Source organism: Dendrobates tinctorius, unplaced genomic scaffold (assembly GCF_039654945.1).
Source record: "Dendrobates tinctorius isolate UK_male_01 unplaced genomic scaffold, ASM3965494v1 ptg000004l, whole genome shotgun sequence".
NCBI lineage: Eukaryota > Metazoa > Chordata > Amphibia > Anura > Dendrobatidae > Dendrobates > Dendrobates tinctorius.
The window spans coordinates 46823724-46848501 of record NW_027361672.1 but is presented as its reverse complement, the minus strand read 5'-3'; the positions used below and the strand labels follow the sequence as shown (position 1 = coordinate 46848501).

Genomic DNA, 24778 nt, shown 5'->3' with positions numbered 1-24778 from the left:
GGAGAATTGACAACTGTTTTGAACGTTTTCCACTTAACATGAGCCTGAATTGCTCCAGACCAGCAAACTGCCAAAACTTCTGCTTTTATAGAGATGGTCACCACTGTTGTTGAACAAATAATTAAGGGCATCTGAAGAGCAGCACCTGGCTGCTATTTGTCCTCTAAATTCCTATGAAACCATTAAGGGTGTAGCTAATTTCTCACATACTTTCTGATAAAATTTCTGACAATTGTATGGTGTAATTTGTTATGTGTTGTTGTTCATACTTTTAAGACCTTCTAAGGAAAATATTTGCTATGTGTGTCCTGATATGTATAACCATGTCATTGAAAGAGGGTGCACTTAGTTTTTCTCATGGTCATATAATATGTTACACAGATATATCATCAGAATTCTTCCACGTAGTGAAAAAAGTCCTCCAGAATTTCTGCTCCATTTTACATAAAAGTAGCGCCCGAGACATGAGTCGACACCAGCAGATTTGAAAGAAGACTATCGCTGCACAGATACCGTAAATATTCATAAAAATAAAATTCTCTGAAGCCAAAATACTAGTCAATTTTTTTTTTTTTTAACTATTTACTCACCAGTCATACATGCCCCAGTCCATTCTCTACAGCACTCAGCATAAATTGGCATGCTATGTAACTAAAATCCACATGGAAGGTTAATTACCGCTTCGGATTTTAGCGTCAGCCACTTTGAGAATACTGTAATACACTGCAGTTTTCTACCTGCAATCCCGCAGCATACCTGCCATGCCGATGCATATACCGCAGCTTGGCAAAGCAGGTATAACCGCCTTGTGCAAAGCAAGAGACAGTCCCAGGTGAAGAGATTTCGGAATTGAAACAGATCTAGGGAAAAAAAATGCTTTCAACCAAGAGGTTTCAAAGCACATTGAACAGCCCGGAGAGGACAGAATAGGCTTACAAAGCTCCTTTTTTTGGAAAACGAATGGGTGGGCACAGCGAGTGACAGGCAGACAATAGTCCTACACAATAGTCCTATGGCGTTAGGGTTATGAAATAAAGGCGAGAGGGGGAAATGAGATTAAATTCCAAGCTTTTCACATATGAAAAGTGACTTGATGATTTATATTGTTCTGAAGCAGCCAAAAGGTCACATACTTGTTGGTGTGTGATGTCAAAGACCTTAGGGTTAATAAACCAAGTAATGCGCTGAAGACCATAAAAAGGTATGAAATACCTAAACGACCAGATGACACATCAGGACAATGCGCGGTCATGGCATGTCATAAATGTGTAGATCACGCACCGTGCCAATAATACAGTGAATGGCCCCAAACATCAAAGCCAGGGCAGACAAGAACTGGAGGTGTCGGCCACCGCAACCAACCAAATAACAGCTTTTATTTTTACAAAGCAGGCCGGAAAATAAAAGCAGTGATCATATTGGTTAAAACAGGCAACATCTCCGGCTCATGTCTACAATTGGGATCATCCATGAGATCCAATCTGGCAAAGAAACTAATTGAAGAATGTAATCCCATAACATACCTAGGGCAAGTAGCTGGGATTTCATCACAAATATAACGAAGGGAAAGGAATCTTGTTTAGATGCCAAACAAGTTTATATATTGACATAAGCCATATAAAAAGTTGAGTAAACTTGGAAATATTTATATTGTGCTGCTTCTGCTCAGCCTATATACTTTATGCTTTAGCTAACAATAGTCGTCATAGTTACCAGTCAACAGGATTCCTTCAGCAGATTCCGGTAAAGTGCCTGATCTAAAGAGGACACTTCTAAGGATGCAAAGCAACAAAGTAAGCCAGAGAAGTCAGTATTTCAGGGAGTTCAGCACATTTGTGAATGCAGCCTGAGCAATAATACAGTTTGTGCTGCTACATGGCACAGCATCACCCTGGGGCAGAGATAAAGGTTGCTATAAGCATACGGCGGGCTCATGGCATGTTCGATAACCCACCTGGGGCACCACAATGCCAGATTTTTTTTTTTTTTTTTTTTTTTTAACCTTTAGCCTGCACTCCCAGAAAGCTCTGAGATGTATCTTATAGGGGTAGATTAGTCAGACAGTGGCAAAAGTTGTGTCCTTTAAAGACAATCTGCCCCATCTAAGGCTGGTTTCACATTAGCGCTTTTTAAGCGCACGCACGGCCGGGGGTAGCTCCGCCCCCGAGCCGGCTCTCTGCCCGGCGTGCCCGCCCCTTGCTTGTAGCGCCGCCTCCTAGCGCACAGAGGCGCCTGCGATCGGCGCACCCTATCTTTAGCATAGGGTGCGCAGATCGTGCGCAGGCCGTGCGCTAGTTGCGCTTTGACCTGCGCACTTTTGACGGTGCGCCAAAAATCAAACTTTTCGGATTTTGGCGCGCACGGCGCACCGTCAAAAATGCGCAGCACAGGTCAAAGCGCAACTAGCGCACGGCCTGCGCACGATCTGCGCACCCTATGCTAAAGATAGGGTGCGCCGATCGCAGGCGCCGCTGTGCGCTAGGAGGCGGCGCTAAAAGCAAGGGGCGGGCACGCCGGGCAGAGAGCCGGCTCGGGGGCGGAGCTACCCCCGGCCGTGCGTGCGCTTAAAAAGCGCTAATGTGAAACCAGCCTAAGAGTAGCATGAAGGCGAGGAAGAGAATCTGAATCAAGTGGGTCATTCACGGAGTTTTTTGCTGCAGTTTTGTCAAAACAGTTTTTGCTGCAGATTTGCTAGTCCTTTCAATAATGAGCTTCTGCCACGCAAACCTTGATATTCGTGAGCTCTGTCTAACCCTGCCTTCCACCACTGATTGGCAGCTTTCTGTACACACTGTGCATAGGCAGAAAACTGCCAGTCAGTGGTGTGGGCAACATTATACGGAGCACATTAAGAGGACTTGCTCTATACAAGTGCAAGGAGCGAGGCCGCATCCACTGGAGGGGCTCTGGCTGGGAATATGTATAACGTATATATACCGGCTGGTCCTGGGCCAGAAAACTGAATCCCCACAGCGCATGCACGGGGGGCATAAGTCTAAGGCCACAGAGAGTGACTGCAGACTTACCGATTTGGAATGCACAACCCCTTTAACTTTTGACATTAAAATTGCTGTGATTTTCATTTTACGGCTTTTTTCATGTGTGATTTGTCTACTGTACTGTTATGATTGGGTCACCGAGGAGGAAAGTAAGACCAAGCTAAGCCACAGAAAACCAGAGAGGTTGGTAACTAAGCGGATTGCAGACCCCTGATCCTATCCACACAACTAGCAGTAGCCGTGGAGCATACCTACGATGATCCTAGACGCCTCGACACAGCCGGAGAACTAAATAAGCCTAAAGCAAGAAAGGGGAAATCTAAACTGCCCCAGTGCAGACCCCAAAGGAATAGATAGCCCCCAAACATATATTGTCGGTGAGACAAGATGAAAACACAAACGCAGGTAGGAAAATAGGCTGAGCAAACAATGGGGCCCAAACTAACTAGACAGGACAGGAAAGGAAAGACACTGTCTGCAACCACGCAAAAAACCCTGCAAAAAATGCCCAACACATCTGATAGAAAAAATACTGAAGTCACTAGACTTCGCCCACTATATCAGCACTCTGGTATATTCTGAAAACAGAGCAAAGAGAGGCCAATCTAATAAGGGACAAAAACAAACTGGCACAAACAGTAACATAAGGATGGAAATTCAGCACAGCCCCAGCCGGGACTGGCAGACCATACAGAACTGAATAGACAACACCAAGTCAAATGTGGACAATAGCAAAGAACACTTAGCTTGAGCATGCAGGGACTGAGCTGGAAACTAAGACCTCAGGAGGAAGGAAAAATCACCAGCAGGGATAGAGGGAGTCGGTTATCTTAAAGCCAGTCAGAAACTCCCAGTGTCCAATCGTCCTCCTCATATCAGGTGGCAGGCCTCTGTTAATTAGATCAGCTCCATTACCTCCTGTAACCACCAGAGGGAGCCCGGAAAGAGAACTCGCGACCCCTCTATCAATACAACCATCTCCACTACCTTCACCAGCAACCAGAGGTAGGCCAGAAAGTGAATTCACAACACTGTACTTTAAAGTTAGTTTTAACCCCTTAGAGACCTTGCGCTTTTTCGTTTTTGAGTTTGTTTTTCGCTCCCCTTCTTCCCAGAGCCATAACTTTTTTATTTTTCTGTCAATATGGCCAGGTGAGGACTAGTTTGTTGCGGGACGAGTTGTACTTTTGAACGACACCATTGGTTTTACTATATTGTGTTCTCAAAAACGGAAAAAACAATTCCAAGTGCGGTGAAACTGCCAAAAAGTGCAATTCCACGACTATTTTTGGATTTTATTTTTACCATAGTCACCAAATGCTAAAACTGACCTGCCATTATGATTCTCCAGGTCATTACAAGTTCATAGACACCAAACATGTAAACATGTCTAGGTTCTTTTTATTTAAATGGTGAAAAAAAAATCCAAAGTTTGTTAAAAAAAAAAAAGTGCCAATTTCTGATACTCGTAGCATCTCCATTTTTCATGTTCTCGGGTTGGGTGAGGGCTTATTTTTTGCGTGCCGAGCTGATGTTTTTATTGATACCATTTGGGTGCAGATACAATCTTTTGATCGCCCATTATTGCATTTTAATGCAATGTCACGGTGACCAAAAAAAACATAATTCTGGCGTTTTGACTTTTGCTTGCTACGCCGTTTAGCGATTAGGTTTTCTTTTTTTTTTTCCTTATTGATGGATCGGGAGATACCATATATGACTAAGTTTGATTTTTTTAATTGTTTTATTTTGAATGGGGCGAAGGGGGGGGGGGGGGCGATTTAATTTTTTTATTATTATTTTTAAAACCTTTGTTTTTTTACTTTTTGGCATGCTTCAATAGTCTCCATGGGAGACTAGAAGCTGCCATAACTCGATCGGCTCTGCTACATAAAGGCAATGATCAGATCGCCTGTACGTAGCAGAATTACTCACTTGCTATGAGTGCCAACCACTGGGCAGGGCTCATAGCAATCTGGCACTGACAACCATAGAGGTCTGCTGGAGACCTCTGGTTGTCATGCCAGCCCATCGGTGACCAGCGATCATGTGATGGTGGTCACTGGTGGGCGGATCTCCGGCCCGATGGCCAGAGGTGCGCTTTAAAATGCCACTGTCAGAGTTTGACAGCGACATTTAACGAGTTAATAACCACGGGTGGATCACGATTCCACCGAGGCTGTTTGTGGGCACATGTCAGCTGTTCAAAACAGCTGACATATACAGAGAATGATGTGGGCTCACCGCCGGAGCCCACATCAAAGGGGGGAGGAGCGGCACGCACAGTTCTAGTACGGCAGAGGTTGCAAAGGGGTTAATTACCAAAAATGCTTCAAAACCCACACAAATGTTAAGTTGCTTTTTTGCAGTCTCTCATTGCTTTCTATGAGTGAAAGAACACTGCACAAACGCTGAAAGAACTGACATGATGCAGATTTCGAAAACGCAGAATTTCAGTCAGGAAAAAACAAACTGCGTGACATTTCTGAAATCTCATAGCTGATGATGTAAAAACACAGCTTATTCTCTGCAGGAAGAAACGCTGCATGTGAACATAGCCTTACTACTACCAGTTGTCATACAATCAATATGGCAAGCACTTCTGCGGGAATACAGCACATTGGGAACAGGACAAGCACCCTGCGCTCCGGACACCGCAGACCGCGTGTCGTCTAGCTGCTGACACATGTAACTATGATGGGGAGGAATGGCATTTTACTTTGTTACATAAATGGGAGAAGTTGTGCAATGTTGTTGCAATTGAAACAAAGTAAATTTACATTTTTGCTTCCTACTCAGCTTAGTAATCAAAATCTTCCTTCCCCCGAGACGACCAAAGCTACGACTCAATTGCAACAAATGAGCAAATCTCCATATACGAGGCTTCTACACAAATCTGCTCATTAGCTATGCCAACCGTAGTCAGTCACTGTGGCTCCAGCCGCTGCCAAACATGTCCTCATCTCTTCCCAGAGAGCGATGGAAAAGATTCTGTTACTTGTGCAAAGAGAAAGATCCTGAGTAAGGCGATGTGCACACACTGCAGATTCACCTGAGGGTTTTTTTCCCGCGGAACCGCAGGTAAAGTGACCTGCGGCTGCGGTTTGTCCTGCGGTTTCACACCGCTACTATGTTAAAGGTGTGAAACCGCAGCAGAATCCGCAGAAACAATTGACATGCTGCGGAAAAAACCCGCGGAAAAAAACGCAGCGTGAGCACTGCGGTTTTGAAAACCCATAGGCTAACATGGTAAAGTACCATGTCTGTGGAACTGCTGCGGTTCCGCAGGGCCAAAACCGCAGCGGAACCGCAGCGTGTGCACATAGCCTTAGAGTTCAGCAAGAGGAAGAAGAGAGTAGCACATCTCAAGCAAAGGGGAACAGGGCTTGGTGCTGGCGAGAGGAGGCAGAACATGACAGCAGGTTACATCTGCACTGGAGGTTTTCATAGGAGGCCTCTTCGAAGATGGGCACCATGGTGGATCCCAAAATAAGCCCATGGGGTCCATCATGTGCCATGGCCTTTGAAATCCATTTATTTGCTCTCATTTTGGAACAGAAAAACTAACTTATCACAGATGTGAACTCAGCTTAAGTCTAAAGGGCATGTCACACTAAGAGATATCGCTAGCAATATCGCTATAACTAGTGACGTTATAGCGATATTGCTAGCGATATCGCTGTGTGTGATACTTACCTACGACCGGCTCCCCGCTGCTTATCGCTGATCGCGCGAGAACGTTCAGGACTGTTTCTCGTCGTCAGCTTCCTGTGGTGCTTCCTGCTGTGAGGACGAGCGACGCGTGGAGCCGGGCGGGAGGACGCAGGATCGCCTAGTATGACAGGTAAGTAGCGACCCCCGTCCCCAGCGATGTCGCTGGTGAGATCTGCCTGTGTGGCAGCTCACTAGCGACCACTTAGCGATGTACCAGCGATCCTGACCGCGTCATATCGCTGGTCGGCATCGCTGGTACATCGCTAAGTGTGACAGTACCTTAAGGGGTCACAAGATCGTACACTCTCTCATCCGAGAGAATCGGGTCAATTATGCAAATCAGAATCTTCTCCATTCTATTAGTCGGTGGAAATCGGACTGCACCCAGTTGTCATCCGACTCATTGACTTGCATGGCCGAGTGTGATCTAAAGAAAATCGCATGTGATTTTTTCGTCGGATAGACTCTGTTCGAGGGAAAAAAAAAAAAATGGACATGTGCACTACCCTATAGCATAACAAAGCGGATTAAAGTTTTGGTGGCTCACACTAGGACCGAAAACACAGCCATGTGTAAATTCAGCTTAATCTTCAGTCTTCCGCTTACTAACAAGAGTTCAGCCAAGATAGGCAAGGCTTTATTATCATGCAGGCTATGGGTACTGCGGAGATTTGGGGTGTAATGCCATATATCCTTCATGAAGATTTTATACAACTGTTTTTTTAATTTTTTTTTTTTATAGGATTTTCTGACCATGAGAGTTCATTCAGACAGCAGTGATTTTTCTCATATGCAAAAATTGGAATGTCTATCATCAGGATTGGTCAGTGCCAGTTTTTATCAGAGTTGGTCAGAAGTTCAGTTTTTCAAAAATAAGAAAAATAAAAACTAATGGAGGTTCCCCGAGCTTTTCTTCTCAAACTGTCTGTGAAAAACTGACCGCACATGAATGGCAGTGACGGCATGTTCCTTCTTTTTAATAGTACTCGCCAATAGCAAGAATTTTATTTTATGTCCATGAATGGGGGTGAGGGCTTCATAGCATAAATGTTTAAACTTTAAGTTATATTCACACACCAGCTTTGAAATCTAAGCGCCTACTTCATCATTTGCGGATTTTTCACTTCACTTCATCTTGGGCATTCATTCACGCTTCCTTGCACAAATACTTCAGAATGGCACATATGGTTCAAGAATTTGGCGTAAAAATAAGAAAATGCTACTTAACCTTTATTGCGACTTTTTGTTAGAGCGATAATTTGCAAGTTCACCTAAAATACTGAAACTTGAACAGATATTTCCAATGTCCATAAATTCATTCTGGAGGATGAGGAGCTGGAGTACATACGCACAAAAAAAAAAAAAAATTGTGGCTAAAAATTTACCATAGATAAAACAGCAAAAAACATCTGGAAACCTCAAACTTCATCCACGATGTCGAAAATTGGGGAAAAAAAAAAAACAGAACACTTTTTTTAAAAAAGGTGCAAAATAGAAGCATGAGGTGGGTATAATCCAAGCTGGGAATAAGCAGAAGATCCTCACAAGGATTAGCCTCATCGGCATTCAACAGAGCGAATCCATGGACGGTTATTGGCAGAATTCTCCTCTGCACTTAATTGGGGGGTTGAGGAAACCCTTTCACACGCACGGGATGCAGACCATTGTTGGACCTGATGAGGACTTCGGCGCGGAATCCACTCAGTAATCAGTGTCAAATGTGAGGAGTGACAGGAGCCTTATTATTCAGAAGAAACGACGTAGGACTTTTAAAGCTAATGGCATCGTAGATATAAATACTAAGCCTTTGTAGCTGAAAGTTAAATGCATCATTAAAGTGCTGAACCTCAGAGCCACCGATCCAAAGATTCTGAGGCTGTGTGCACACGCTGCGGATTTTGCTGCGGTTCCGCAGCGGTTTTGGCCGCTGCGGACCCGCAGCAGTTTTTGCTGCGGTGTACAGTACAATGATTCCCTATGGGAATCAAAAACCGCAGTGCAGACGGTGCGGAATTTTCCGCGCGGATTATCTGCGGTTTTCAATCCGCAGAAAGAATTGACATGTCAATTCTTTCTGCGGATTCCCCTGCGGTTTGCCATCTCCTCCATTGAGGAGATGAAAAACCGCAGGGCAAAACCGCAGAGCAATTCGCAGGTAAAACCGCAGGTCTTTTGACCTGCGGTTTCACCTGCGGATTGTACAAAATCCGCGCGGATGAATCCGCACCTAATCCGCAGCGTGTGCACACAGCCTTATAGAGGAGATCAGAAAGTGGATGACAAGATGTCGGCTTAATTGTCAGCCCCTAATGGTTACCTGCACTTTACTCAGCGTCAGCGGCTCGGCTCCATTAGGACACCCACTATCTAAGATCAGTGACTGCAGCTCAGTTCTATTGTGGAAAAGGAGTGCGAGATCCTCGAAAATTCACCTCTTCTTAGAAGACTATGAGCTAAAGGGAACCTGTTTCTCGATTCATGCTGTTCAAACAACGGACAATATGAATCAGAGCCAGGCTGCACAATTGCAGACGAGTAAAGGTTACTCTGAAACGCTGCAGTGCTTCACAGAAAACATTGCTTGAAAAGCTGGAGTGATGAGAGGAGAGACCTGTCAATCAAATAGAGTGGGGCGGGAATAAGGGTTCAGGTTGATTGACAGGTCTCTCCTCGCAACACTACAGCTCAATGTTTTCTCTGAAACTAGTCAGGTTTCTACCTATTTTAAAACTATATTTTTTTTGCAATTGTGCAAACAGTTTCCAATTCATGAATTGCAGCATGAATCGAGGGAATAGTTATTTTGAAGAGTTATTGCCATCGCTAAGTGATGTCCTATTCTAGAGTAGGACAGCAAGTATGTACTTTGGGTAGCCAACCAATGCAGCCCCTTATTTCACAGGATGAGTCTATGACTAGTGATGGGCGATCGTGCTCAGATAATGCGTTATCCGACCATGCTCGGGTGTTATCTGAGTATCGTGGGCGTGCTCGGATAATATGTTCAAGTCCCTGCGGCTGCATGTTTTGCGGCTGTTAGAGGGTATTGCCTAACGAACAGCCAATTCTCGCATGTGTTGATGAGGTCTAACAGCCGCAAAACATGCAACGGCAGGGACTCGAACATATTATCTGAGCTCGCCCGAGATACTCAGATAACACGTCATCTCATCACTAGCCATGATCCTATAGATTCGACCCCTACAGATGGTGATATGCCATCATGTAATGATAGAGATAACCCTCTAATTTCCACATGCATACCAAGACATATGAAACCTCCACTTGGAAATCTATCATCACTATAATGTAGAAAAAGCTTTGATATGTAAAAAATATTAAATTTGTACACGAACATTACTATTAAATTAGAAAACTAAAGCAACTTTGTATATAGGAACAGGTTGTAGTAACTGCTCCCTCGCTTTAGTAGAATTGGAGGTATTGACCAACACACGTAATCTAGGTAACTAGCCCCCAATTTCCATAATCTGTGGACGTTTTATATACAGATAAAGTGAACCGCTAACTGAAGACCACTTCTGTCTAATAAGGTTTTTCTCAAACTGTTTTAAAATCAAGCTGCTCCGAGATAAATTGTTTTCCTGCAAAACTCAGGGGAGACATCTACTGTACTTAATTCATTCAAAAGGTCAAGCTAGAAGGGGCCAGGTCCCGACAACACAATGAAAAGGGTAAAAATAAAAAAATGGAAAATATTCCCATATGTAGCACAAACGGTCTAAATTACAGGTGCATCTCACAAAATTAGAATATCCAGCCCCCAATTTCCATAATCTGAGGACATTTTATATACATAGATAGTGAACCATTAGGTGTTATGGAAGCCCAGATTGCTTTGATAACAGCCTTCAGCTCGTCTGCATTGTTGGGTCTGGTGTCTCTCATCTTCCTCTTGACAATACCCCATAGAGTCTCTATGGGGTTAAGGTCAGGCGAGTTTGCTGGCCAATCAAGCACAGTGATACTGTTGTTTTTAAAGGGAATCCGTCACTTTTTTTTGCCTATCAGCTGCCGCCACTGACATCAGGGGCTTATCTACAGCATTCTGTAATGCTTAGATAAGCCCCCGATGTAACCTGAAAGATAAGAAAAACACGTTAGATTATACTCACCGGAGGGGGCGGTCCGGTCTGATGGGTTTTGCGGTCCAGTCCGACGCCTCCCATCTTCATACAATGCCGTCCTCTTCTTCCCGTCCGGTAGTGGCTCCGGCGCAGACGCACTGCTCTGCTCTGTTCTGTTGAGGGCAGAGCAGAATACTGCAGTGCGCAGGCGCCAGACCTCTCCCGACACCTGCGCACTGCAGGACTCTGCTCTGCCCTCAACAGGGCAGAGCAGTGCGCCTGCGCCGGATCCACTTCAGGACGGGAAGAAGAGGACGGCATCGTATGAAGATCAGAGGCGTCGGACCAGACGGTGACACCCATCGGACCGGACCAGATGCAGGGGTGAATATAATCTAACGTGTTTTTCTTATCTTTCAGGTTACATCGGGGGCTTATCTAAGTATTACAGAATGCTGTAGATAAACCCCTGATGTCAGTGGCGGCAGCTGATAGTAAAAAAAAAGGGTGGCAGATTCCCTTTAAACCAGGTATTGGTACTTTTGACAGTGTGGACAGGTGCCAAGTCCTGCTGGAGAATGACATTTCCATCTCCAAAAAGCTTGTCGGCAGAGGGAAGAATGAAGTGCTCTAAAATTTCCTGGTAGACAGCTGCGCTGACTTCGGTCTTCATAAAACACAGTGGACCTATACCAGCAGATGACATGGATCCCCAAACCATCACTGATTGTGAATTCTATTCTAATTTACTGAGATAATGACTTTTGGGTTTTCATCGGCTGTAAGCCATAATCATCAACATTACCAGAAATAAACACATGAAATAGATCACTCTGTTTGTAATGACATATATATATATATATATATATATATATGTGAATGCATGTATATCACCAATCACGAAGCATCTTTCATTTCACCTGAGCTGTTCAAAAGAAGCTCAGCTGTGATTGGTTGCTATGCGCAACAGTTTTCCTTGCAACCAATCACTAAACATCTTTCATTTCACCAGAGCTGGTTAAAAGAAGGTGAGCTGTGATTGGTTGCTATGAGCAAGTTTTCCCACTTGACAACACCTCAGCAGACACTGACATGGTGGGAGAAATCTAGCATCCCCGGGAACATAAGCTCCTAGCCATTGTCTGACCCCCAGAAAGGAGCAGAGAGCACATGACAGAAATGAAACCCCCCACCCCCCCCGTGGATCACTGGTATGCAAGTTAGGGCAAATCCACTCAGCGTCTTGGTACTGACCCCAGGCCTCTCTTAAAGGGATCTCCAGTATGGAAGGCAGGGCAAATCCATCCAGTGCATTGGTTCTGACCCCATGCCTCTCTTAAAGGGATCCTCAGTATGGAAGTCAGGGCAATTGCCTTCAAATGCTCTGGTACTGACCACAGGCCTCTCTTAAAGGGATCTCCTGTATGGAAGTTAGGGCAAATCCCTCAGCGCTCTGATTCTCTCCCCTGGGTTCTATTAAAAGGATCATTGGTATGGAAGTCAGGGAAAATCCCTCAGCGCTCTGGTTCTGACCCAAGGCCTCTCAAAGGGATCCCCGGTATGGAAGTTAGGACTGTTCCATTCAGCGCTGTGGTTCGGTGCAGAAGTTCTCGAAGGTGCTGCGGATTTTTCCACGCAGATTTGCCTAAATCCGCAGGTAAAAAGACCTGCGGATTTTGTGCATATTTGCCCTGCGGATTTCCCCCTGCAGATTCCTAGAATGGAGCAGGTGGAAAACTGCAGGAAATCCGCACAAAAGAAGTGACATACTGCAGTTTTCAATACGCAGCAAATCTGCGCAGAAAAATCCGCAGCATGTGCACAGCGGATTTGAAGTACATAGCCAATAATGGTACTGTACTTGACCTGCAGTTCCGCAGCAAATCCACAGGACCAAATCCACTGCGGATCCTCAGCAAAATCTGCACCGTGTGCACATAGCCTAAAGGGATCATTGGTATGGAAGTTAGGGCAATTACACTAAGTGCTCTGGTTCTGATCCCAGGCCTCTCTTAAAGGGATCCCCGGTATGGAAATTAGGACCTTTCCACTCAGCGCTCTGGTTCTGACCCCAGGCTGAGGGGATGATGTGGGATATTAGTAGTAGTCCGGTGGGTATGGCTGTCGAGATGATGTGGGATAATAGGAGTAGTAGTCCGGTAGCTCTCGCTGTCAGGATGATGTGGGATATTAGGGGTAGTAGTCCGGTAGCTCTGGCTGTCAGGATGATGTGGGATATTAGGGGTAGTAGTCTGGTGGCTCTGGCTGTCGAGATGATGTGGGATATTAGGGGTAGTAGTCTGGAGGCTCTGGCTGTCGAGATGATGTGGGATATTAGGGGTAGTAGTCCGGTAGCTCTGGGTGTCAGGATAATGTGGGATATTAGGGGGAGTAGTCCGGTGGCTATGGCTGTCGAGATGAAGTGGGATATTAGGGGTAGTAGTCCGGCAGCTCTGGCTGACGGGATGATGTGGGATATTAGGGGTAGTAGTCCGGTAGCTCTGGCTGACGGGATGATGTGGGATATTAGGGGTAGTAGTCCGGTAGCTCTGGCTGACGGGACAATGTGGGATATTACAGTGAATGTGGCTATGCTGAATGGCGGGGCTCTATATATTATATATACACACACATACACACACATTATAATTTGTTATAACCGTAGTTAGTTACTATACCTGGGCAGCGCCGGGCTCTTCAGCTAGTATAATATAAGAGTTTCACTTTTTGTATTGAAGAACTGAAATAAACTAACTTTTTGATATTCTAATTTTGTGAGAAGCACTTGTAGTAGATTATAGGACCACAGATATATTACTTGTCTACTATTTTTTTTTTGTTGCTGTCTTGGATGCAGTAACCCATCTTCAGCAAAAGCTATCGTACATACGGCCAGACCCCTGGACTTGCAGTTTCAAATGTTGAGTTTGTTTAAAAAAAAAAAAAAAACTGTAGGTTTTTCTGATGGCTCCATTCTATCCTTTTCCAACTTGTTTTTTTTTTTTTTAGATTGCAGTTTATTTACCGTATTTTGATTAAATAGCAAGAATAAAAAAAGGACATCAAACAGGATGGTGCCGCCGATCAATACTAGATGCCTCTCCGGGAGCCACAATGCCATAAGACAGTGTTCACTTGTCTGCTGAAAAACAGGATCCTGATGGAGACTGGTTAAAGGTAGGCTGACAGACACATTAGAGATTGTGGAGGCATTACTGTACATCTACAAATCCTGTAGTGGGGCCAGCTGCAGTTTGGAAAAGAAATTAATAAAATAAAAGATGGACGTTTCATTGTGCTAGCCAAACAGAGTGTGAACAGGCCCATAGTTGAGTTGCTAAATAAAACCTGTTGTCCTAACAGTGATATATTCATTACCTACAGTATATGCAATAGTGAGAGGAAGACCATTCTCACACCACGGCACTTCACTGGAGATATTGTTTTAGGGTTAAAAATCAAAGAAATAAAAACTACCGGTATATGAATAGATCCATAGCTTGTACGTGTGAACATTACATGCTGTCTGTACAGTAACAGGTCAGATACATCCATAGAAATGACTTCTCGCTGAGCTACAGAACCTTTCAGGCTCATATGATGGGGCTTGTAGAAATGGGGGCACTTGCTGCATCATGTGTCCAGCAGGACAGGAGGAATCTTACTGATAACCAGCATGATGGAGGAATACTTCTGTCCAACGTAGGGACTGGAAATCTAGCAAATGAGCCCATTTACACCAAGCAATATTATCCCCACAGAGTAAGCTACTGCCAGATCAATATGCACATCAGAATAACTGTGCTGAGTGACAGGTATAGTATTCCAGCCCCTCTACAGAGCTGACCCCATGCCAAATACGCACCTACCAGCTCAGCTGTGATGGACCATCATAGAGATGACCTACTGTAAATGGAGGCAGCCCTGATGGCATGGTGTGGCACTACCTATGATGGTGAATATACTCCATATACAGTATACCACCATCTGCATGGCATCTGGCCACATACCCACAATAGCCACTGTCCATCACAGCAGCGATTACAGTCAATAAACTGTCATTCTAAGGCCTCTTTCACACATCAGTTTTTTGCCGTCAGGCGCGATCTGGCTTTTTTTTGTAAAACCGAATCCGGTAAAATGCCATGCCGGATCCAGTTTTTCCCCATTGACTTGCATTAGTGCCGGATCGCGCCGGATGGCATTGCGTTTCATCCGTTTTTTGCCGGATCCGGCTACTTGTCTCATTCCGGCATCTGGAAAAAACGGCTACTGTAACGTTTTTTGTCTCCGGCGAAAAAGCCTGAAGCGCCGGATCCGGCGCTTCCAGCTTTTTGCTACAAAGAAAGTCTATGGGCGCCGGATCCAGAAAAAGACGGATCCAGCCACCGGATCCGTTTTTTAAGTCTGCGCATGCTCAGATCCAATTGGCCTGCCCCCAGGAAACAGATATAACCTGCTAGACGGATCCAGCAAAAAAACGGATCCGTTTCTACAGTTCTCCAAAATTTATGCCGGATCCGTTTTTTCTAAAAATAGCCGGATCCTGCCTGACGGCAAAAAACTGATGTGTGAAAGTAGCCTTAATGAGAAGTTAGCCATACCCTAAAGGACAAATTGTAATGTCTATCTGCCCCACTAAATGGATGGGCAGCCCTGGCACTCAGGAATTAGGGAAAGATTGGTGATAATTTCTACATACACAAACTATCAAACTGCAAAGTCAGAAAGTCCCTAGGTTTTTAGTACACTATGTAGGGGAAATTAAGTCAGGACATCTCACAGGGGGATGAAGTGACCTGGAATATGACAGGAGATCTCTCTACAATCAGCAGTTTACCAGGAGAGCTCCCCATGGGCTGGTGACCCGGAGTGTGCCAGGAGAGCTCCCCATGAGCGGGTGACCCGGAGAGTGCCAGGAGAGCTCCCCATGAGCGGGTGACCCGGAGAGTGCCAGGAGAGCTCCCCATGAGCGGGTGACGCAGAGTGTGCCAGGAGGTCTCCCCTAGAGCGGGTGACGCAGAGTGTGCCAGGAGGTCTCCCCTAGAGCTGGTGACGCAGAGTGTGCCAGGAGGTCTCCCCTAGAGCTGGTGACGCAGAGTGTGCCAGGAGGTCTCCCCTAGAGCTGGTGACGCAGAGTGTGCCAGGAGGTCTCCCCTAGAGCTGGTGACGCAGAGTGTGCCAGGAGGTCTCCCCTAGAGCTGGTGACGCAGAGTGTGCCAGGAGGTCTCCCCTAGAGCTGGTGACGCAGAGTGTGCCAGGAGGTCTCCCCTAGAGCTGGTGACGCAGAGTGTGCCAGGAGGTCTCCCCTAGAGCTGGTGACGCAGAGTGTGCCAGGAGGTCTCCCCTAGAGCTGGTGACGCAGAGTGTGCCAGGAGGTCTCCCCTAGAGCTGGTGACGCAGAGTGTGCCAGGAGGTCTCCCCTAGAGCTGGTGACGCAGAGTGTGCCAGGAGGTCTCCCCTAGAGCTGGTGACGCAGAGTGTGCCAGGAGGTCTCCCCTAGAGCTGGTGACGCAGAGTGTGCCAGGAGGTCTCCCCTAGAGCTGGTGACGCAGAGTGTGCCAGGAGGTCTCCCCTAGAGCTGGTGACGCAGAGTGTGCCAGGAGGTCTCCCCTAGAGCTGGTGACGCAGAGTGTGCCAGGAGGTCTCCCCTAGAGCTGGTGACGCAGAGTGTGCCAGGAGGTCTCCCCTAGAGCTGGTGACGCAGAGTGTGCCAGGAGGTCTCCCCTAGAGCTGGTGACGCAGAGTGTGCCAGGAGGTCTCCCCTAGAGCTGGTGACGCAGAGTGTGCCAGGAGGTCTCCCCTAGAGCTGGTGACGCAGAGTGTGCCAGGAGGTCTCCCCTAGAGCTGGTGACGCAGAGTGTGCCAGGAGGTCTCCCCTAGAGCTGGTGACGCAGAGTGTGCCAGGAGGTCTCCCCTAGAGCTGGTGACGCAGAGTGTGCCAGGAGGTCTCCCCTAGAGCTGGTGACGCAGAGTGTGCCAGGAGGTCTCCCCTAGAGCTGGTGACGCAGAGTGTGCCAGGAGGTCTCCCCTAGAGCTGGTGACGCAGAGTGTGCCAGGAGGTCTCCCCTAGAGCTGGTGACGCAGAGTGTGCCAGGAGGTCTCCCCTAGAGCTGGTGACGCAGAGTGTGCCAGGAGGTCTCCCCTAGAGCTGGTGACGCAGAGTGTGCCAGGAGGTCTCCCCTAGAGCTGGTGACGCAGAGTGTGCCAGGAGGTCTCCCCTAGAGCTGGTGACGCAGAGTGTGCCAGGAGGTCTCCCCTAGAGCTGGTGACGCAGAGTGTGCCAGGAGGTCTCCCCTAGAGCTGGTGACGCAGAGTGTGCCAGGAGGTCTCCCCTAGAGCTGGTGACGCAGAGTGTGCCAGGAGGTCTCCCCTAGAGCTGGTGACGCAGAGTGTGCCAGGAGGTCTCCCCTAGAGCTGGTGACGCAGAGTGTGCCAGGAGGTCTCCCCTAGAGCTGGTGACGCAGAGTGTGCCAGGAGGTCTCCCCTAGAGCTGGTGACGCAGAGTGTGCCAGGAGGTCTCCCCTAGAGCTGGTGACGCAGAGTGTGCCAGGAGGTCTCCCCTAGAGCTGGTGACGCAGAGTGTGCCAGGAGGTCTCCCCTAGAGCTGGTGACGCAGAGTGTGCCAGGAGATCTCCCCATGAGCTGGTGACGCAGAGTGTGCCAGGAGATCTCCCCATGAGCTGGTGACGCAGAGTGTGCCAGGAGATCTCCCCATGAGCTGGTGACGCAGAGTGTGCCAGGAGATCTCCCCTAGAGCTGGTGACGCAGAGTGTGCCAGGAGATCTCCCCTAGAGCTGGTGACGCAGAGTGTGCCAGGAGATCTCCCCTAGAGCTGGTGACGCAGAGTGTGCCAGGAGATCTCCCCTAGAGCTGGTGACGCAGAGTGTGCCAGGAGATCTCCCCTAGAGCTGGTGACGCAGAGTGTGCCAGGAGATCTCCCCTAGAGCTGGTGACGCAGAGTGTGCCAGGAGATCTCCCCTAGAGCTGGTGACGCAGAGTGTGCCAGGAGATCTCCCCTAGAGCTGGTGACGCAGAGTGTGCCAGGAGATCTCCCCTAGAGCTGGTGACGCAGAGTGTGCCAGGAGATCTCCCCTAGAGCTGGTGACGCAGAGTGTGCCAGGAGATCTCCCCTAGAGCTGGTGACGCAGAGTGTGCCAGGAGATCTCCCCTAGAGCTGGTGACGCAGAGTGTGCCAGGAGATCTCCCCTAGAGCTGGTGACGCAGAGTGTGCCAGGAGATCTCCCCTAGAGCTGGTGACGCAGAGTGTGCCAGGAGATCTCCCCTAGAGCTGGTGACGCAGAGTGTGCCAGGAGATCTCCCCTAGAGCTGGTGACGCAGAGTGTGCCAGGAGATCTCCCCTAGAGCTGGTGACGCAGAGTGTGCCAGGAGATCTCCCCTAGAGCTGGTGACGCAGAGTGTGCCAGGAGATCTCCCCATGAGCTGGTGACCCGGAATGTGCCAGGAGATTTCCCCATGAGCTGGTGACCCGGAATGTGCCAGGGGATCTCCCCATGAGCTGGTGACGCTGAATGTGCCAGGAGATCTCCCCATGAGCTGGCGACGTGTAGTGTGCCAGGAAAGCATCCTGTGAGCTGGTAAACTGCTGTGTGCCAGATCTCCCTGTGAGCTGGTGACCCAGAGTATGCCAGTATATCTCCCTATGATCAGGTAATCTGCTGTGTGCCAGGAGGTCTCCCCATGAGCTGGAGTGTGCAAGGAAATCTCCCTGAGCAGGCAATCTGGTGTGTGCCAGGAGATTTCTCTATGAGCTGGTGACCTGGAGTGTGCCAGGAGGTCTCTCCACAAGCAGCAGTTTGTCAGTAGAACTTTGTATGAGCTAGCAAACTGGAAGGTGCCAGGACAGCTGTTTATGAACTGATAAATTGCTGAGTGCTAGCATTTTTCTCTATAAACAGTGTGGCAGGAGATCTCCCCATGAGCTGGTAATCTGGTGTGCGGCAGGAGATCTCCCCATGAGCTGGTAATCTGGTGTGCGGCAGGAGATCTCCCCATGAGCTGGTAATCTGGTGTGCGGCAGGAGATCTCCCCATGAGCTGGTAATCTGGTGTGCGGCAGGAGATCTCCCCATGAGCTGGTAATCTGGTGTGCGGCAGGAGATCTCCCCATGAGCTGGTAATCTGGTGTGCGGCAGGAGATCTCCCCATGAGCTGGTAATCTGGTGTGCCCCAGGAGATCTCCCCATGAGCTGGTAATCTGGTGTGCACCAGGAGATCTCCCTTGGTAGTGAATATCCAGGAGGATGGCCATCCTGACCTTGCCCCCAGGTCCATGTAGTGAGTGCGGGACAGCCATTGGCTGCTGCTCTGCCATTAGCCCCTCTCCAGCGATCAGCCTGGCAGCTCCGGCCACCCACATCCCAGACATATGTCGCATCGCTCACACATCTGCGCCTTCTTACCTTGCTGACCACGTTCTGCACGAGTCCCGCGTGGATCTGGTAGGACCACTCGTGGCACAGGCAGGAATCGTTGTGGGGGGCCCGGACGCCGGGTGCGGGGGTGGTGGGCAGCTGTGGCGGCAGGAGCATCACCTCGGGGGCCGGCGAGCTGTGGTTGTGCGGGGGGCTCCGGGTGCCGGGCAGGCTGCTGCCGTTCGTCTTGCACCACCTGTCGGGTTGGTCCAGCATGAAGAAGTCCGAGAACTGGCTGAAGGCGAGGAGCAGCGCGGGGATCCAGGTGAGCAGCACCAGCCGCCACTGGAAGGAGCCCAGCCCGCCCAGGAAGGGCAGCACGGTGCCATCGTAGTCCAGCAGCAGGTGGCTGCACCGGGAGCCCTGCTGGGCCGGGGATGCGGGGGCTTCAGGCAGCTCTTCGGACGGGGGCAGCGCCGTGCAGGAGGCCGGCAGCACGGAGCCATTCTCCTCGGCCTCCCGTGCTCTCATCCAACCGGGTTCAGGATCTCGGTCTGTGGCCATGATGCCGCCTCCTTCCCGGGGCTGTCAGTGGCCGCATGCGACCATCACCCTGCGGTCGGTCAGCACATCGCCCAACGCTGCCAGGTGGGGCTGCCCGCAGTGGGCGCAGGTAAGGAACTCACCGCCTCCTGGCAGCCTGATGCCGGGCGCTGCGCCGCCACTGTCCTCACACCAAGGATCCGGGAATAGTCGCCTGGACACACGTGATCCGCAGAAAATGTGGCGTCGTCCTCAGCGGCTGTGACTGAGGGCAGTGGAGGACGGACGGGAGCTCGAAGGTAGCGCGCACAATAGAGCCTCCTCCCGGGAGACAACGTGTATCATCCGACCGGTCCAGTCAGCGCTGCCGAGCCGCCGCCGCATTACAGCTCTGCCCTCTCCTCCCTAATTACCGCCCCCCGGAAGTATCCAAGAAAGCCAACCTGCAGCGCCGGCTCCAGGCGACACCTCCCCCGGGACTGGCATCAGGTAGCGGCGGCACGGGGACGGGGCATGCACGGGGAGCCCTGGGGATCGGGACGGGGCGTGCACGGGGAGCCCTGGGGATCGGGACGGGGCGTGCACGGGGAGCCCTGGGGATCGGGACGGGGCGTGCACGGGGAGCCCTGGGGACGGGGCGTGCACGGGGAGCCCCGGGGATCGGGACGGGGCGTGCACGGGGAGCCGGCGGCACAGGGACGGGGCATGCACGGGGAGCCCTGGGGATCGGGACGGGGCGTGCACGGGGAGCCGGCGGCACAGGGACGGGGCGTGCACGGGGAGCCCTGGGGATCGGGACGGGGCGTGCACGGGGAGCCGGCGGCACAGGGACGGGGCATGCACGGGGAGCCCTGGGGATCGGGACGGGGCGTGCACGGGGAGCCGGCGGCACAGGGACGGGGCGTGCACGGGGAGCCCTGGGGATCGGGACGGGGCGTGCACGGGGAGCCCTGGGGATCGGGACGGGGACGGGGCGTGCACGGGGAGCCCCGGGGATCGGGACGGGGCGTGCACGGGGAGCCGGCGGCACAGGGACGGGGCGTGCACGGGGAGCCCTGGGGATCGGGACGGCGCGTGCACGGGGAGCCGGCGGCACAGGGACGGGGCATGCACGGGGAGCCCTGGGGATCGGGACGGGGCATGCACGGGGAGCCGGCGGCACAGGGACGGGGCGTGCACGGGGAGCCCTGGGGATCGGGACGGGGCGTGCACGGGGAGCCCTGGGGATCGGGACGGGGACGGGGCGTGCACGGGGAGCCCCGGGGATCGGGACGGGGCGTGCACGGGGAGCCGGCGGCACAGGGACGGGGCATGCACGGGGAGCCCTGGGGATCGGGACGGGGCGTGCACGGGGAGCCCTGGGGATCGGGACGGGGCGTGCACGGGGAGCCGGCGGCACAGGGACGGGGCGTGCACGGGGAGCCCTGGGGATCGGGACGGGGCGTGCACGGGGAGCCGGCGGCACAGGGACGGGGCATGCACGGGGAGCCCTGGGGATCGGGACGGGGCATGCACGGGGAGCCGGCGGCACAGGGACGGGGCGTGCACGGGGAGCCCTGGGGATCGGGACGGGGCGTGCACGGGGAGCCGGCGGCACAGGGACGGGGCGTGCACGGGGAGCCCTGGGGTCGGCACAGGGACGGGGCGTGCACAGGGAGCCGGCACAGGGACGGGGCGTGCACGGGGAGCCCTGGGGATCGGGACGGGGCGTGCACGGGGAGCCCTGGGGTCGGCACAGGGACGGGGCGTGCACGGGGAGCCCTGGGGATCGGGGCGTGCACGGGGAGCCCTGGGGTCGGCACAGCGCCCCCTCCACACCCTGTGCGGCCGGGACAATACCGGGCTATCCCGGCGCCGCCATGCATTGGAGTAATGGGTGACAGAACAGTTCCCATAGGAATGGCGGCATATGGGGCTCAGACTGTGGAGTGCCCGGGTCACAGTCATATGAAGCGTCATGTGTATTTATGTGGTGTAATACTGAATATAATCTTCAGCCACTGCAGTATATACTGTATAATAATCTATGCACCATATTAATGATGGTTCTTTATATAGTTTTATGGACTGATGATCTCTGGCTGTGAATAAGGTATGGGTATTTATGTGAGTTTAACTTCTTGAATATTATATATAGGCACTTGCTCTTTAATTGTTTACAAACAGTGTACTCACATATATATCCCATATGTTATGTGCATACTGACACTCTAATTATCTTATATATACTCACCTATACCTAAGTTCATGGGTTTGACTATTTCTTATGTAGCTGTGGAGGTTCTGGCCTATATGCCCTTTAGTGTGTGACTACTTATTGTGCACAATACATTTGCTCCCATTCTATTTGTTTTTAATTTTTTGTCCTAATAAAAGAATTTTTTATGGGACTGTTTGACTGCTTTCCATTTTTTGTATAGCTTGCTTCTTTGCAGTTTTGTCCGGTGACTGTCCTCTTACTGTACACATGGTGAATAGATATTTGGCAATTTGCCCTATTATTGTTATAATTATTCTCCATCTACATGTGTTATGTTTACTACTATTTTTTCAACAAATTTTGCAGCATAATGTAGGGCCCAGTGTGAGAAAGATGGGTGTCCCTCAGAGGTCATGGGTCTTCCAGCAGGACAATGACCCAAAACACACTTCAAAAAGCACTAGAAAATGGTTTGAGAGAAAGCACTGGAGACTTCTATGGTGGCCAGCAATGAGTCCAGACCTGAATCCCATAGAACACCTGTGGAGAGATCTAAAAATGGCAGTTTGGAGAAGGCACCCTTCTAATATCAGGGACCTGGAGCAGTTTGCCAAAGAAGAATGGTCTAAAATTCCAGCAGAGCATTGTAAGAAACTCTTTGATGGTTACCGGAAGCGGTTGGTCGCAGTTATTTTGGCTAAAGGTTGTGCAACCAAGTATTAGGCTGAGGGTGCCAATACTTTTGTCTGGCCCATTTTTGGAGTTGTGTGTGAAATGATCAATGTTTTGCTTTTTGCTTCATTCTCTTTTGTGTTTTTTCATTTAAGACAAATTAAATGAAGATAATACCAAAGAATTTGTGATTGCAATCATTTTCAGGAAGAAACTGAGTATTATCTGACAAAATTGCAGGGTGGATAAAAATCAATGTTTTTTTTAAAAAAAAATAAAAAATCGGATTTTTTTTATTTAAATCGGATTTTTCGATTTAAATCGGTTTTTTTTCAATAAACTGCTTTTTGAGGAAAATATTTTACCATCCAAAGGTTCTTCCATCATGAGATAAAGCTGAGTTGTTTAACTCAGTAGAATAAAGGCTGTATATGAGTAACATTCACAATACCATGCTGTTCCAGAGGTTTCTGTAGGATTAGTGGGCAGTTTCTCTCCTATATTATCACAGACGCTCGCTTTACTTACGCAGTTCTCAAAACTGAATTTGACTCCGCAGAGGTCCCAGCCTCTTCACGGCAAAAATGTTACAACATGAACAGAGTTGAGAAAAAGACCTTAATCCTATTGTTCTACAAACCTATGAATACAGAATCAACCCCTTCAGTGCCAAGTCCAAGAAGTTAGACAATATGTTTCTGGTTGTTTGGAGTGGAATAGATCTGCACAACACAAGAAGAATGTGAATCTAAGTGTGAGGAGGAGGAAGGGCAAGCAGACAAGAAAATGAAAGTGAAACTTTGAGCACAATACTGCAGCATAGCCACAGACAGACAAGTCTGGATCTGTTTGTGTGTACGATCTGAGGTTTATTACATTCTTTCCTTATAATGGCAGCAGGCCGTAAAAGAGACCCAGTTTGGGAATATTTTAATGAAGCTCCTTCGCCTATCGGTAAGGCAGGCATGCGTGCAAAATGCAAACGATGCAACAAAGAGATGCAAGGCCTGGTAGCGCGAATGAGGCAACATCATGAGAAGTGCAGTGATGAAGATGACCAAAGAAACACTTCTGAACAGGCAGGATCTTCAGGTTGGTAAACATTTTTATTGAATCCTATTTCTAAAGACTGAACTGTCATGTGTGAGAAAAATTATATTTCTTATTATTACTGCATGTTACTGTCATTTGGTACAGTTATGAAGAAAAACAAATATTCCTTTTGGGGCAGGGGCAGTGATGTGTTGTGTACAATAAGCAGAAATTGTATAAACAATAAAATAACAGCATTGACTTTTTTTGTTTAGGGGAATTCATGGATTCTGGAAACTATCCACCTCCAAGATCACCATCATCCTGTTCTACAGTTTCAGAGTTATCCATCCAGGATAGTGCTTCATTAGCAGCATCATCATCAGACACCCACAGCCACATATCACCATCACCCAAAAGGAAGAAAAAACCTTTACCTCCTGGAACCACCATAGATAGGTTTGTGATAAGAACTAGCAGATTAGAAAAAGAGTTGATTGATGAAAAAATTGCCCAGTTTATTTATGCAACGAACTCTTCTTTCCGTCTGACTGAGAACCCACATTTCATTAATATGGTTCAGTCACTGAGACCAGGATACAGTCCACCCAGCAGAGCTGATGTTGCAGGGAAACTGCTGGATCAAGTGTATGACAGAAATGGAGCAATGTGCAACAGCTCTGGAGGGTAAAATTGTTAACCTAAGTATTGATGGGTGGAGTAATGTCCACCATGATCCTCTTGTATGTGCTTGTATAACAACAGAAGAAGGTAAAGTCTTCCTTGCACAAACAACTGATACGTCAGGAAATGAACACACAGCAGAATACTTACAAGAAGTGGCAGTAAAAGCTATAACGACGTGAACAAAAATTCAAATGTCTAGTACGCAGTTTGGTCACTGACAATGCTGCAAACGTATCCAAGATGAGAAGAGATTTGAAGAGCAGGGAGGGAATACAAAGCTGCTAATAACATATGGTTGCAGTGCTCATTTGCTGCACCTCTTAGCCAAAGACTTAAGTGTTCCAGAAATAAAGGCTAATGTTGTTGAAATTGCTAAATACTTCCGTAATAATCATTTTGCTGCAGCAGCTCTGAAAAGGATGGGTGGAACCAAGCTAACGCTCCCACAAGATGTTAGATGGAACTCTGT

General features: G+C 49.1%; 1 protein-coding gene across 1 annotated transcript in view; it reads right to left on the bottom strand.

Annotated features, from left to right (window-relative positions):
• The window catches only part of LOC141083384 (solute carrier family 22 member 23-like), a 66444-nt gene extending 46263 nt beyond the window's left edge, over positions 1-20181 (bottom strand). Inside the window, exon 1 of the mRNA XM_073567607.1 lies at positions 19224-20181. Coding sequence (XP_073423708.1) covers positions 19224-19739 — 516 coding nt within the window. The 5' untranslated portion in view covers positions 19740-20181. The remainder of the gene's footprint in view (positions 1-19223) is intronic.
• Between the last annotated feature and the right edge of the window lie 4597 nt (positions 20182-24778).